Source organism: Mirounga leonina, unplaced genomic scaffold, assembly GCF_011800145.1.
Source record: "Mirounga leonina isolate KUSES-001 unplaced genomic scaffold, KU_Mleo_1.0 Mir_127, whole genome shotgun sequence".
Taxonomy (NCBI): domain Eukaryota; kingdom Metazoa; phylum Chordata; class Mammalia; order Carnivora; family Phocidae; genus Mirounga; species Mirounga leonina.
In genome coordinates, this window is record NW_023270316.1 from 79223294 (window position 1) to 79239790 (window position 16497).

Here is a 16497-nt window from a genome sequence, read left to right on the forward strand (position 1 = left end):
GGACACGCGCATATTAACAGTGAAAGTAGGGCTGTGAAGGCTTATATAGTATAGGGTGTGGACTCAAGAGTGGTATGAATTCTGCTTTGTCTGGTCCATGTCTCTCTGAGGTTTCCAACAATGACAAATAAATGAAAGTACATGTATTAACTGGGCCAAGGCTTGATACTCATGTGTAAACTTGAGTGAAATCGACAGACTTGAGGCTTACGCAGGCCTTCTGCTCCCCTGTATCTCCCCACCCCCTAAGTCCCAGTGTCACCACCAGCCTGAGGGAAGAGCATTTCAGAGTGCCCCGGTGAGGAGGGGAGAAGCAGGGGAAGTGATGGCAGGGACCAGTGGGAGCAATCAGATCCCCAGCAATCCTGTGGGGCAAATGGAGAGAATTTGTTTTCTTTCCACAGTACATTTAAACTTATAGACTTCACTGAGAGGTTTTCAAATTCAGGTGAGCAAGGGGGCTGCTGGGCTGGTAACCTGTTGGGGAGAGAATGAAGTAGGAAGAGGTGGAGCCCTCGGCAAATTGGACCTCACCTTTGGTGGAAGGCATTCAAGACTTTAAAAACACTGTGCTGTCAAGCAAAAGAAATCTGGGGCCACTCTTCAGTGAAAACTTTTGTATTCTATCCTTTTACCCCCCACTTCAAAAACAGGAATGATTTTTAGGGTCCACCTCCTATGCCGCTGCGGGAGATTGGCTGCACTGTCACACATCTGTCCCCCACTTTCATATTGTAGTAACTGAATTCAGGATTTTTGTGGCGCTTCAGTGATTAATCTTCCCGTGTGTAGTTAGAGTGGTGGATGGGGGCGCTCAGGAAGTCCAGCATGGGGATACCAGGGCAGCGGAGCCAGGGTAAGGGACTGCAAACAGCAGTGCCATCTCTAAGTATGCGTGTCTGCATGTCTCCTTTCTTTGACTCTTCAGTTTGTCCAGAAAAGAATCTGCCAGTCTTCATCTAACATTGTTGCTGCTGATCAAAGGAAAGTGCCTAGAAGGGTGTGTGTGTGTGTGTGTGTTTGGAGGGGGGTGGGTTTTTTTTCTTAAGACTTTATTTGAGAGAGACAGCACACAAGCAGGGGGCAGGGGCAGAGGGAGAAGGAGAAGCAGACTCCCCACTGGGCAGGGAGCCTGATGCGGGGCTTGATCCCAGGACCCTGAGATCATGACCTGAGTCAGAGGCAGACGCTTAACAGACTGAGCCACCCAGGCACCCCAGGATTTCCTTCTTTTTAAAGACTAAATAATATTCCATTGTGTGTATAGACCACATTTTGTTTATCCCTTCATCCATTGATGGCATTTGAGTTGCTTCTACCTTTTGGCTATTGTGAATAATGCTGCTGTGAACATGGATGTACAAATATCTCTTTTAAGTCCCTGCTTTCATTTTTTCTGAATATATATCCAGAAGTGGGATTGCTGGGTCTTGTGGTAATTCCATTTTTAATTTTTTGAGGAACCATCATACTGTTTGCCATAGCAGCTGCACGTGTTACAGTCCCAGTGGTAATATACAAGGATTCCAATCTCTCCATTGTCTTTATCTTTTTAAAGTAATAAATGCTCCTTTTGAATAAAACTGCAAAAATAGAAATATGAAAAAATTAAAACCACCCATATTTTGCCCTACAGGGATAATTAACATTTCCTTTTCTCCAATTTTATTTTATTATTTTATTATTTTTTCAAGCAAAGTATTTTTTTTTATTATGTTACATTAATCACCATACATTACATCATTGGTTTTTGATGTAGTGTTCCATGATCCATTGTTTGTGCGTAACACCCAGTGCTCCATGCAGAAGGAGCCCTCTTTAATACCCATCACCAGGCTAACCCATCCCCCACCCTTCTCCCCTCTAGAACCCTCAGTTTGTTTTTCAGAGTCCCTAGTCTCTCAGGGTTTGTCTCCCCCTCCGATTTCCCCCCCTTCATTCTTCCCCTCCTGCTATCTTCTTCTTCTTTTTTTTTTTAAACATATAATGTATTATTTCCTTTTCTCCAATTTTAAATAAAAATATAAATTCACTGAAGTTAGGCTGGAAATATTTTGACTTCTAGTGCTAGGCTGACCTCTAGAGGTAGAACTGGTATGCTGCAGCACTTACTAATGTGCTTTGAATGCGTGCCTCTTAAATAGTGTAGGCTGCAACCTTGTGGCATATCTGAGGCTGCTGAAAACCCTACCGAGAGCCCTTTCTTTTCCAGGTATTTATGTGTTATGTTCTTCCAAAATACTTAATGAAAAATATTGGAACTGATCTAATTGGGATAAAACATTGCCAAATGGCTGGTTTTGATTTACGGGCCTAGTTATTGAACTTGAAGAGAACATGAGGGATTATCTGAGTATGTCTGAAAACTCCTCCAAACGTTTCATATGGTTTTCTCTTGGGATCCCTGCACAGCAGGGTTCTGGAGTTTGCAGCCATGCAGTGGTCCAGTGGGTTAATGTATGACCGGGTCTCTCCCCTCATGCCCTTGTCTTTTTCAGGGGCAGAAAGGGCCTCGAGGCCAAATTGCTTATATAGATTCTTCACCCTGAGTCTAATCTGCATGAGACCATTGGTGTGGTTATTCTGGCTACTACCGTCTGTCTCTTTTTCCTTTCTTTCTCCATAGGGACAATCCCTGGGAAGTCCATAGAACAGCAGCTCATCGAAGAAACAAGAGCCTCTTTTGTCGTCCCATCTGTTTGTTCTAATCCGACTCACTACATTGGGAAGAAAGGCTAAAAGTTTGCTTTGGCTTACTGCAGCTTAAAGCAGGTGCTTTGAGCACATTAGGTACTCAGACATAATTCTCTCAAGGATGAAGTGGGTAATTATTGTGTTTTTAGGCTTTGGCATTTAAAAACCCTCTCTGAATTCAGTAGAAAATAGTTCTGTGAGGTTGGCGGTTAAAAGAACTTTAATGTTTTGCTTATTTAAAAAATGACAAGAAGCACATATGTCAAGATTGGTGGTGGTTAGTTCTCAGTAGAAATATGGGGATGTTTGTTTTTCTTACTACTTTTTCTTTTTTTACTTTTAAAAATAAGTTACGAAAACAAAGTCTTTCCAGAAAGGGAACAGGGGCACCATATTATGTTTCTCACTTGTTTCTATTTAATAGCAAATACATTTAATTGAACAGAAATGATTTTTTGTTTGGTAGCTATAAACAGTCCTTCAGAGATATGAACATTTTTATTCTGGTTATATTTATGGGCAACGTAGTTAACATTTATCAGGGTTATTGGTCCCTAGGCTTAGCCATTGCTACAGGTCTAATTTATATAAATCATATAGTTTAAAACCAAGCAGTTTAGATATGTGATAATTTCCTTCAGCCAATAGTTCCATCTAATTTCTGAACAAAGTAGGTGCTAGGCCCTTTCGGGTTACAAGTATAGAGGTACCCAGATTATATCCGTCAGTGGGGATGTATTGTGAGGCTCTTCAAGGAAGCAAGGGACCCTGGAAGCTACCCCTGCAGCTACATCACTGTTGCAGAAACAGGACATTGTTCAGGCGACATCTGAGCTTCTGATAGTCAGACAACAGCTCTGGTAACTTTCAGCAGTTCTGGGGAGGATGGTTGCATAGCAGGTCCTTGTCTGAGGTCCTGCCTTTCTAAAGCCCACAATTGCAGTGATTCTACCACTAGGCCTACACCTATGGCTCCATGTACCCTTGGCCAACCCACTTTGAGGGTCTTCATTTCAAACTGCCATGAGGGATGAGCTAATTGATGGGCCATGTACCACGTGGCACAGGCTCCCCGTGGGCTGAACTCTGTTGGTAATGAAATCCTGGAAGGATTTGGTAGTTTTGTTAGGTACACCAGGGCTAACCGGATGGGAACCAGGAACCCTGTAGTCTAAGCTCAAGCTCAACAGGCTGGGACTCCGGTGTTAGCAACATTCAGGAGGGAGGGAGTGCATGCAGACTCCTCTCTGTTTTCTCCAGTAAATTGGCTACCTTGAATCTTCAGATTTTAAGCCAATAAATTGTGCCAATTAGCCCTATAAATAAGTCCCACCAGACAGGATTTTTTTTTTTTTTTAATGGCAGAACCATCATGGTTTAGTAGGAAGAGTGAGGAAAAGGAAGAGGTTTCTATTCACTTGTTTAAGGGAAGGAGTCAGAAACTGGTTTCCATCCCACACGTGGCTAACACTTTTTGTCCTGGAGTGAGTTTGTAACCAGTGTGGGCCTTGATTTCTAAAGCATCAGAGTAAATAAGCTAAATTAAATTAAAAAAGAACCATTCTTTGTGTTTTGATGCATTTCAGAAATATATTGTTGTTTTTAAGGCTAAGTTTATTGGCTTCAGGTGGATTTAGGTATTATTTATATGTGTAAATATATGTAAGATTTATATAATGCAATAGTATATATAAATAATACATATATGTATTTTTTCAAGTGGGCAAAGCTGGAAAACAGAAGAGTAAGGCCTTACCAGTGGTAACTCTAAAAACCAGTATTATTTTTCTTTGCTACACATATGAACAAGAACCATGATGTAATCAATTAGCAATTGTGTGTTATAAATTCATATGCCTAGTAGAGATCATATTCACATTGGATAACTTATTACTGAAATGGATAAGGTCAGTATTTCTCTTTTATCATGAAATATGAAGTGCACATAATATCTAAGAATATTAGATTTTAAAGAAACAGTCTAGAGTTTAGTTTCTGGCAATATGGCAAAATAAGTATCCTGAAAGACTTTTCCACTTCAAAATACTTAAAAGGATTGAGTAAATGTATAGTTTATAATGCATAGCTGATCTGGCAAGAAAGTAATGGAAACTCTGAGAGGCCAAATTTGGGAGCACAGATCCTAAGAGATATGTGAACGTCACAGCTGCTCTAAGATAATTGCCAATCTTGCTTTGGTTCTAACAGCAAACCTTAGTCTGTGCAAGATGGGGGATCAAATTGGAGACCCCCAAGTGAAGCTAGTATTCAGAGGGTGACATTGTTGGTGAAAGGAGTAGTAGGAAAAAATCTAGTCTGTATGTGGGGGCTTGTCTGTCTTGGCCTTGGTTCTGGGTGGTGGGGAGAAGGAGTTTCTCTGAGAATTTATAACCACAAACCAGCTCTCTAAGAGTTTTGGAACCCAAATTCATATTACTGTGTGGTCTTATAAACTCTAATCCAAGAATTCAAATCGGTCCCTTGGTTAGTAATGTCTGCAGTGCCTGTCAGCAGGAAGATAGACATCGTCTCCAGAATAATGTACCTTAAATCAGAGGCTCACAGGATTCCCACAGAGTTCAGTGAACATCTGCTCACAACTAAAAATCCCCAAACACACGGGCGCCTGGGTGGCTCAGTTGGTTGGGCGGCTGCCTTCGGCTCAGGTCATGATCCTGGAGTCCCTGGATCGAGTCCCGCATCGGGCTCCCTGCTCGGTGGGGAGTCTGCTTTGCCCTCTGACTCTATCCCCTCTCATGTGTTCTCATCTCATTCTCTCTCTCTCAAATAAATAAATAAATAAATAATCTTAAAAAAAAATAAAAATAAAAATCCCCAAACACGTCAGAGACAAGGTTTTATGACCATAGTAAACTGGAAGTCGGATCTGAAGATATTATTTAGCATGGAATTCAGGAGATAAAGAGATGGGAAATGTGAAAAAGTAGTTAAGAAATATGAATGATACAGAGAGGATGCCTAACATATATCTCATTAGAGGTCTGAAAGATTTAGAGAGAATAGGGAGGAAGAATTTATGAAGATACAAGAAGCGAGACTTCATTTCAGTTGAAGACACGGATCCTCATATTCTGGAAGAACAAAGTGTCCTAAGCAGGGTAAATAAAAAGGATATCTGTATCTACATGCATCCCAGGGATACTACAGAACACCAAGGGACATAAGAAAAGTCTTAAAAGTAGAGAGAGAAAAGACAGACTACCTATAAAAGAATTACAAATTGACAACAAACTTTTCAACAGCTAGTGGAATTCAGAATATGGTGGAAAATTATCTGCGAAGTACAAAGAGCCAAACATAACCTAATTATCTGATTTGAGGCAGCTTTAATAGATAAGTCTTCTCTGTTCTGTAAGCACAATTTTGGACAGTAATTTTACAGGAATTCTACATATATCACATGGTCTATTCTAAAAGTTTTTTTTTTTTTTTTTTTTTTTGATGTAAGTGTAGTAGGTAGAACAATGACTCCCCCAAAGATGTGCATGCCCTAATCCCCGGGACCTGGGAATATGTTACCTTACATGGCAATAGAGACCAGACATGATTAAGTTGAGAATATGAATATGGGAGATTATCCAGATTGGCTCCATGTAATTACAAGGGTCCTTATCAGGGGGAGAGAATGAGGAGAGCCAAAGAAGGAGGTGTGATGGAGATTGCAGAGGTTGGAGTGATGAAATTGCAGGCTATGAAACGGAAGAGGACCGTGAAGCCAAGGAAAATGGTGAGGGGGGAGCTGTAGGCGCTAGAAGAGGCAATGAGCAGATTTGCCTCTAGAGCCTCCAGAGGGAATGCAGCCTTGCTGATACTTTGATGTCAGTCTACTTGAGATTTCTGACCCCTGGAACTGTAAGATAATAAATTTGTATTGTTTAATCCACTGAGTTTGTGGTGATTTGTTACAAAAGCAACAAGAAACATACAACAGCTTTATTGAGATATATATAGCATATATTTGGCTCTTAAAGTATACAGTAAATGGTTTTTAGTACAGAGTTTACAGAGTTATATAACTCCAAAAATTTTCAAAAAATGGATCCAAAACATGAAATGAAAATTAAATGATCTTTGGATCGAGTGGTGCCCTCCTCGCTGTGGTTATTCGAGTGAAGAACTCGGACTGTGTTCAGGGAGGTTGGGGGTCGCTGCTGGTGCACAACGCCAGGATCCTCTAGGACAAGTAAACATTCACTCTTCCTTCTTATCTTGGTAGGGCAACATTTTCTGGTAACTCTTTTTACTATATTTCCCTCGATGGTGTTTAAAATATCTGTTTTCTGCCATTTAAGTCAGTTCTTTCTTGACTTTAGGTTATCAAACTTACAGTCAATTTCTAATCTGTTGCTAAGATACCACACAATACTCTAGACAACTAATACGAACTTCTTGATGAACTGGCTAAGAAACACGTTGTTTTGTATATTTTCAGTAACTTTATAAACCTCTACTTCAAGGAATGTGTTATATGTAAAAATATTTTTCAAATGCTTGCTCACTGGGGGTAGTGGTCAGGCGTATTCAGTTCCCAACATTGAGTTGTTCCAAGGAGCAACTTCTGCATGTGTGTCCTTAGGATCCTCTAAAATAAGGTAGCCATTTTCTGGCTTGATTTTAAGGTAGGTTTTTTTTTTTTTTTTAAAGTTAATATATTACAGATCTTCCAAATTATCTACATGACAGCAATCTCAGATTTCTCCCTCTCCTTTAAAAAAATTTGGGTTCAGATCCCATGTGTGATGATGACCTACAATAGTGTCTTTATGTTTGTTGACTCAGAAGCAGGAAAGACTTTGAATCTGCGTGATCATTTGTTGACTCGTTATCTTTGCCATGGAGCTTCTTTTTGTTAGGTATAATAGTGTTTGCATTTCAGCATATTTTTGTATTTTTTTTTTTTTTGCAGTAACAGTAGCAAGAAAATTTCTGTTCCTCAATTTGTAGCTAAAACAAAATACAAGATACATAGTTTTTTTTTTTTTAATTTTTTTTTAAAGATTTTATTTATTTATTTGAGAGAGAGAATGAGATAGAGAGCATGAGAGGGGGGAGAGTCAGAGGGAGAAGCAGACTCCCTGCTGAGCAGGGAGCCCGATGCAAGACTCAATCCTGGGACTCCAGGATCATGACCTGAGCCGAAGGCAGTCGCTTAACCAACTGAGCCAACCCAGGCGCCCCAAGATACATAGTTTTAAGAAAGAGAAAAAATGAAAAACAACAAAAGCACAGCCCCTAACATCTGGAGCTGGCCCAGCACTCATGGCTGGGCCATGGCATTCTCCTGTTGGACATAAGCAGTCTCAAGAACACCCACATCAGACAGGGTCACTCTTAGACCATGACAGAATGAGACAAAGCAAGACCATGTTTTAAATTTGTCTAAGCATAGACAAAAATGAGATCACTGTGTAACCCACAAATACTGAGCAGCCTTCTCTTGGCTAAAATGAATGACTGCTACTTCTTTGCTCATGACAGCTTTATCTTCAGTCTAGTCTGTCCTCCAAATATTTATGTTTATTGAGATACTCAGTGTTCAAATTGCCTTCCCTTTCTACAGCATCCAATCCAGTGAAATCAGACCCTCAGATCCTCTTCCAAATCACCCAACCAAAGCTCAAATCCTGCTACAGGTTCTCCCTGACACTTTCTTACTAATACCCCACAGTTCCCCCTGCTGTGCATTCTCCCTCAATGCAGTGAGTAACAAACCTGACTTGTCCTACTGTAGGTGTGTTCCTGGTAGTCTTCGGCTGAAGATGTCGACAGCCTAAAGATGAAAACCATGAACATGAAATGCTGTAAAAAATATTTGACTCACTGGCAGAAATCCACAGAATTTTTTGGAAAGCATAAATGTTGCTCCTTAGGCAACTGTGTGTGTGTGTGTGTTTGTGTATGTTGTATGTGTTTATATTATTTAATATGTCATGAATTATAAGCAGGACTGACTACATAATTTGTGAGGCCAAGTGCAAATGAAAACGTGGGGCCCTTTGCTCCATATTCATTAAGCATTTTGAGACCGTGACAGCAGAGCAGTAAACCCAGCGAGGGCCCTTCTTACCACGGGTCTCTGCACGGGTGACGCCCCATGAAGGCCCTGGTCCTGACTATGAGATACCTTCTTTCAGTCCTGTTCCCCAGGGATTGACAGAAGTGGGTGAAGAACTACTGCTTTCCAATCTTACCTCCTATTGGCCTTGCCTCATCTCTTCAAAAACCAAAAAGAAAAAAATTTAATTGTGGTAAAATACACACGACATCAAATTTACTGTCTTAATAATGTTTAAGCATACAGTTTAGTGACATCAAGTGCATTCTCACTGTCATACAACCATCTATCCCCAAAAGGTCATCTTGTAAAACTGAAACTCTGTACCCATTAAACCACAGGTACCCTCCTCCAGCCCTGGCAGCCCCCATTCCACTTTCTGTCTCCTATGAATTTGACTATTCTAGGTACCTCATATAAGTGGGATCATACAGTATTTGTCTCTTTGTGACTGGCTGATTTCATTTGGTGTCATGTCCTCAAGGTTCATCCATGCTGCAGCATGTGACAGAATTTCCTCCCTTTTTTAAAAAAAAGATTATTTGAGAGAGAGAGGGGGAGAGAGCTCATGAGCAGGGGGGAGGAACAGAGAGAGGGAGGAGCAGACTCCCTGCTGAGCAGAGAGCCCCTGATGCAGGGCTCTATCTGAGGACCCTGAGATCCTGACCTGAGCCCAAGGCAGACGCTTAACCAACTGAACCATCCAGGTGCCCCAATTTCCTGCCTTTTAAAGGCTGAATTCCATTCTGTCGAATTCCATTGTATGTATGTGCCACATTTGTTTTCATCCATGTATGGACTTTTGGGTTGTTTCCATCTTTTGGCTGTTGTGAACAATGCTGCTATGAACATGAATACACAAATATCTGTTTGAGTATCTGCTTTCATTTTGGGGGGTGGGTATTAACAGAATTGGAATTGCTGGATCATGGTAGGTAGTTCTCTTTTTGACTTTTGAGAAACCATTGAACTGTTTGCCACAGTAACTTCCCCGTTTACATTTCCACCAATACTGTACATCCTCACTAACTCTTGGTTTACTTTCTATTTTTTTCATCCTGATGGGTGTGAAGTGGTAGGTATATCATTGTGGTTTTGATTTGCATTTCCCTAGGGATTCGTGTTTACCTTTGTTTTTAAGTTTGCTTTCAGGTACTCACAGGGTCACTCTTCTTTCTAGAAAAGAGATGAAGTTTCTGGAGCAGTCAGGTTCTCTGAAAGGCTCCCTGAGTGCTGAAGAGCAGGGGTCACTCATCAGTGGTTGTTTGACTATTCAAGCAGCGGCAGAGGGCGCCATGCACATTCAGGTGAGTTGATACTGCGCTTAGTCTCCAAGGGCTTGAAGAGCTTGTCTTCCAACCTCCTTGGAAGAGCGGGGGAGATAAAAGGCAGTTGCAAGGTGTGGGCATCTTGTACCCTGAAGGTCAGGATTATGTTTTATGTGATAAGAAGCATTGTTTCAAAACATCTCCTATATGGGCTCTCATCAAACTACTGTGATTGATTAAATACTGTCTTTCAGAGGTGTTAGAATTTTGAACAGAAGTAGGGTTTTCTGGACAGCTAACACTTTTGTTTTATTTTTCTATTGAATGAGAGATTATATTTTTGTTCTCATATATAATTGAGTAAAAACTTAAAAGAAATCATCTGAAATAAACCCTTTCATTTCTTATAACATTTGCATTTAACTTTTCCAAGAACTGTACTTAAAAGAAGAACTCCTCAGGCACTGTTTGCACAGCAGAGAAAGCTGCAGGCAGGCTCTTCGGGGGCTGCGCCCGCAGCATGGTGCCTGCCGGGTCAGGACCCGTCCCTCCTAGAGCTCCTTTGTTTATAGACAGCTCCTGCCCATATTTAAGAACCCAGATGTATAAATTTGTCTTTTTAAAAATGTTACACTTACTGCCATAAGATTTAAGCGGATTTACCTAAAACTGAAAGAAGCATCACTCCTGATACCCCTCCTTGATATCATGTGTTGTGAGGCTTGCACGTTTCTGTTGATTCAGTGTTGCACATTTCATGTTGTTTCTGTGATGACATTCTAGCTGAGAATTTGGGAGCAAACCAAAAAGACTGAGTGTGTTTTATGGTCAGCTGCTGCTCTGAGATTGAGGTCAAATACAGTTAATTGAGGTTCTCTGTCTTTGTAGCTCTGAAATTTCTCTAGTTCATTTAACAAACATGTGTCAAACAGAAAATAAGAAGAGGACTGGATACATAAGATAGGTCAATTCCATATCTCTTTTGAGTATTTTCATCTCTGTCTCTCATTTGGTGAAGATTGTATAAAACTGGGGAGTCTTACAAGGGATCAGAGGGCTCCTCTCGGGAGCTTTCCAATGCCATCTCTTTCCACCCTTGCAGTGCTGCTGACAGCTGTCGGGGGGGGCCTCGCTTCTGAGGAGCACAGAAGCTTTCCAGCCTTACCAGTGTGAGCTCAGCAGAGAAGGTTCTTCACATGCATTTTGTTTCTAAGGAAAGTGTATGCTTCTATGCTGATCCTGCTGGAGGAGGAAAAACAATTTGGATTTTGTGGCTCCTGACATTAGCAAGGACCTGTGGGAGCTTCCTGCCGTGGAGGTGGTGGTTGAGGGCATAGACTTTTAGTCAAGTGGACTTTGCACTGAGCAGCTGTGTGCCCTTGTGAGTTTCTCAACTTTTAAGCCCCACTTCCTCATCTGGATAATGGGCATAATACCCAGTGCACTGGTGGTTGTGAAGAGAACCATCCATGCTAACATCTAAGGTCACCCTTATCGAAGGCAAACCTCCATTTTTCCAACAAGAAGATTAAAAAAAAAATTCTTTTTGGGGTGAATTTGTTATATAATATTTACATGATACATAATAAAATATTACAATTACATATATGATGTGATCTGAAATAGGAATATGTAACACATTACTGAAACATTTTTACATTCCCATTTCACAAAACACTTCTTTTTAAAAAAAATTTAAAGATTTTATTTCTATGTTTGAGGGAGAGAAAGTGAGAGAGAGAGCATGAGAAGGGGAGGGGCAGAGGGAGAGGGACAAGCAGACTCCCTGCTGGGCACAGAGCCAGATGAGGCCATGCGACCGCCAGGACATGGGGCTCGACGCGGGGCTCGATCCAGGACCCTGACATCATTACCTGAGCCAAAGTCAGATGCTTAACCAACTGAGCCACCCAGGTGCCCCAAAACACTTCTGTTCAAACTCTTAACAGTCATCTCTGACTCTGGTGTCTTTATCTTCAATAGAGAGCTATTTTTGAGTCTCCTTTCTAGGCAGAGTTTTCCAGAGCACGTCATTGTTGCTTTCCTGAGATGATGTTGTGCAGAGCTTTTTTAACCCACATATGACATGGCATTAGAAGTTTTATCTCCAGCCTCAGCTACTAATTCTCAAACGTTCAGGTGTTTTTTTCTCTCTGTGGTGCTATACTTGTGGTTCCTCAACATAACAACTGGCTATGTTACTTTTTTTGTTTTAAAATTATCTTTATAAAATTTATTTCCAAATTTCCCAGCACTAGCAATTGTGAAATCATGCTGTAGGAATAATTCAAATGTCTGTGTTATATTTCTTTGTCTCCTGGTCCCATTTGAAAAAATAGATTTTATCAGATGATTTCTATGCTAGCATGATTGAATTAGTTCAGAAGAATGTGTCTTCCCCAAACAGTATATTATTTTTCAAAAAAGATACCTTCATAATAGAACTTTATAATGACTTGAATATAAGGCAAGTCTTTTATGGGATAATTTTTGAGGAATATTCTAAGTTATAATGCATGTAAAATGCTTAGCCACAGCACTTGGCACATAGAAAATGCTTAAAAAATTGATAAAATAAGTAATTTTATAATGTGACCATTTGTATACAATTTTGATAATAAATGATTTGGGACAATATATGTTGTTCTATGCAAAGTATTGAAAATTGCTCCTTAAGGTCTGTCTTTATTTTATAGATTGAATGTATTTACATGGCATTTACATGTTGAGCAGCATCTATTATGTAGAACAACACTGAGTCAGGCAGTGTAGGGAGAGGAATATAGAAAAGACGATGCAAACTCCACTAGGTTTTATTTCCTGTAAGAGATTATGGTGTTCAGAAATTACTTGTACCTCTAGTCCCACAAAGAGTAATGGAGAGGGGCACAGATCTGAGCCGGAGGCTTTGGGAAGGTTTGACGACGGTAGGATTTGAGCCTGCTTTGGCCTTTGACAAGTAGATTTTGGTGGATGAGGTGGGGACAATGTCTCAGAAGGAGACGAACAGAAGATGAGAGGTGCCTGTGAGTATGTTTGAGGCAAGCAGAGTAGAATGGTGAGGCTGAGTCACAGGGCAGTTGGACAGGTGGGAAAAGGCTGGAAGTAGCAGCTAAGTGGGGAATGCTTGGAATGCCAAACTGAAGACTTACTTAGATGAAATGAGTTAACCTTTGTAAAATGATTGGAGTAATGCATGGCACATAAGAGCCCTATTTAAGTGTTCTCTTAAAGAAATAAAGAGTTTGGGTTTCATTCTACATCCTGATTAGAATCCTCCAAGGAAGGTGTTCAATAGGACAGTGAAACTAATCAGAAGGAAAAACGGGTAAGAGAAAAAAACAAATTGAGATTTCATTTTTGTCCATTGCTTTGACTGATTTTCTCGGGCATGTTTACACATTTCTTTATATGACATAGGGCAAATTTGGTTTTCCAAATTTTGCAACTAATGCATATCGATTTCACCTTATGTTTATCAAACAAACAAGTATATAGACACCCCCAAATCAAAACCTGCCTAACAATATGTCATGTGTTTGTTAAATTACATTAGGTTTCTAATAATCTAAGGACGTTAAAATTATATTTTGAAGAGTAAAGAGTGAAGAAAATTTAGGAAAATCCTGTATAGTTCCATTATTCCAAAAATGTCTTAACATCTTGGTATGTTTGTATTTCTTTCCATTTCTCCTATTTATATCCTGTCTTTCTCTAACATACTTGACTTTATACTGTAAATAGAATTTTGTATCATGATTTTTGTTTAAAACTTAGAGCATTTCTTGCTGTGTGATTTGCCCAAGATTCTATCAGATAGAAGTATAATTTTTGGACTTAAAGTAATTGTTATGTTTATCATGTGATATCTAACCTGAAAGAACCTTCCATCTAAGAATGACATTAAAGCTGAAGTTCCAAAATGCCATCTGTCAGGTGTCTACTCTGCCAGGCCTCATGACCCATAGACTTCTTGCTAACTATACCTTTATCAGCTCTTACAATTCTCTTTTCCAGTTTATAAAAGGAAACATTCACAATGTAGAAAAATTAATCTGGGCTTTTTGGAGACATTTTTCTTACAAAAAGAAAATTAACATTACTTTTGGGAATTGTTCAAAAGCAGGGGGCAGAGTTTGTGAATTAAAAAACAAGCAAAACTACGTTGCTTGCCACACAGTTGTTCAACTACAAAAGTCCCACTGTAGGATTTACTGAGTCCCCAAGGATCAAAGCCCCAGAAATGTGAGTGTAACTCTCTGTGGTAGATTTGTCTTCTACCCAAACCCCAGAGGGCAGGAGCATGGATCAGAAAGTTCCTTAATTGTCTGCTGAAATGTGGGAGCATACAAGAATGAAACCTGAATTTCTATAACTTAGCACAATTTGGTAATCAAATCTTGCCTAGCAAGAAAATCGACTATGCTGGAAAAATAAGTTTATTCTGAAAAGCCTGTCTAAAGCTTTGACTGACTCTGAAAGAGCATTAAGACTCATTAGCTGTGATACAGAGCCTTTATCTGATCTCTGGAATTTAAGACTTGAGATTGAAGTAGCTGGTAGGAGCCATGGGAATGGCTTATAGAATTAGGGAGTTTAAATGACTTTCCTTATACAAAATCAAGGACAACTGCTGAAATCTGGAAGTAAAAATTATATCATCTGTGTGGATAAGGAGAATTTACATCTGAACTTTACCTTTAAAATTTAGAGGATGCTAGTCATTTTGATGAGGACTGTCAGTGATTATAGGACGCAGTATTCATAAACACTAACACCACTTTTAAATTTATGTTTTCTTAAAGGATGGGAGCTTGTTGGACTTTTGGTCTTGATTCACTGAGGCTCAGAATAATCCTTTCAGTAAGAATGAGGGTGTGGGTGTGGGGTGTTCGTGTAGTGAAGGGCACATGGGGCAGCCAACACTGAGAACATATAGGAGTGTACATGGAAATTTGAATTTCATTTTTCCTGTTCCATGTACTTTTTTAAAAGAAAAATTTGTAAAATCAGGTTTATTGAGGTACAGTTTACATATAATAAAATTCACTAGTTTTAGTGATCAGTTCTATGTGTTTTGACAAGTGCATGTAATGATGCACCATCCGCTATCACGTTCAAACTTGAGAACGTTTCCATTACTGCACAGAATGCCCTCCTTCTCCTTGTCGTCAGTCTCCTGTCCCCTTCCCTAGGCCCAAGCAAACAGGCATCTGTTTTTTTTGTCCCTACAGTTTTGCCTTTTCCATAATATTCCAAGTATTTCCTGATTTCCCTTATGACCTCCACTTTCACTCATGGATTAAGGAAAAGTGGGTTGTTTAGCATACAAATCTGGGGAGTTTTCCAGATACCTTTCTGTTATTAATTTCTAGTCTAATTCCATTATGATCCCAAAACATACTTTACAAGATTTCAATTCTCTTTATTTATTGAGGTGTGTTTTATGACCCAGCGTATGGTCTCTTTTGGTGAATATTCCATGTGAGGTAGAAAAAAATGTGTAAGAGGGTTCCCATTTCATGACATCCTTGCCAATACCTGTTGTTTCTTGTGTTGTTGATTTTAGCCATTCTGACAGATGTGAGGTGATATCTTATTATAGTTTTGATTTGTATTTCTCTCATGACCAGTGATATTGGCATCTTTTCATGTGTCTGTTGATCATTTGGATGTCTTCTTTGGAAAAATGTCTATTCATATCTTCTGCCCATTTCTTTTTTTTTTTTTTTAAGTTTTTTTTTTTTTTATTCATGAGAGACAGAGCGAGAGAGAAAGGCAGAGGGAGAAGCAGGCTCCCAAGGAGCAGGGAACCCGATGCGGGACTCGATCCCAGGACCCTGAGATTATGACCTGAGCCGAAGGCAGACGCTTAACCATCTGAGCCACCCAGGCGCCCCCTTCTGCCCATTTCTTAACTGGATTTTTTGTTTTTTGGGTGTTGAGTTTTCTAAGTTCTTTATAGATTTTGGATACTAACCCTCTATCACATATGTCATTTGCAAATATCTTCTCCCATTCTTAGGTTGCTTTTAGTTTTGCTGATTGTTTCCTTTGCTGTGCAGAAACTTTTTATTTTGGGCACCTGGGTGGCTCAGTTGGTTAAGTGAGGCTCAGGTCATGATCCTGGAGTCCCGGGATCGAGTCCCACATCTGGCTCCCTGCTCAGCGGGGAGTCTGCTTCTCCCTCTGACCCTCTTCCCTCTCGTGCTCTTTGTCTCTCATTCTTTCTTTCTCAAATAAATAAAAAAAAAACTTTTTATTTTGACGTAGTCCCCAAAATATATTTTTGCTTTTGTTTCCTTGTTTCAGGAGACCTATCTAGAAAAAAGTTGCTGTGGCCAATGTCAAGAAATCACTGCCTGTGCTTTCTTCAAGGACTTCTTTGGTCTCAGGTCTTACATTTAGGTCTTTAATCCATTTTGAGTTTATGTGTGCGAAAGATAATGGTCCAGTTTC

General features: G+C 39.9%; 1 protein-coding gene across 3 annotated transcripts in view; it reads left to right on the plus strand.

The window, feature by feature from the left end:
* CRYL1 (crystallin lambda 1) overlaps window positions 1-16497 on the plus strand; it is a 138180-nt gene that overhangs the window by 28504 nt on the left and 93179 nt on the right. For 2 of the 3 annotated variants that reach the window (XM_035003740.1, XM_035003742.1), the window contains exon 3: window positions 9951-10077. In XM_035003740.1, coding sequence (XP_034859631.1) covers window positions 9951-10077 — 127 coding nt within the window. Of the gene's footprint in view, window positions 1-2626; window positions 2791-9950; window positions 10078-16497 lie in introns of all 3 variants that reach the window. The other variant, XM_035003741.1, reaches the window with a different exon arrangement.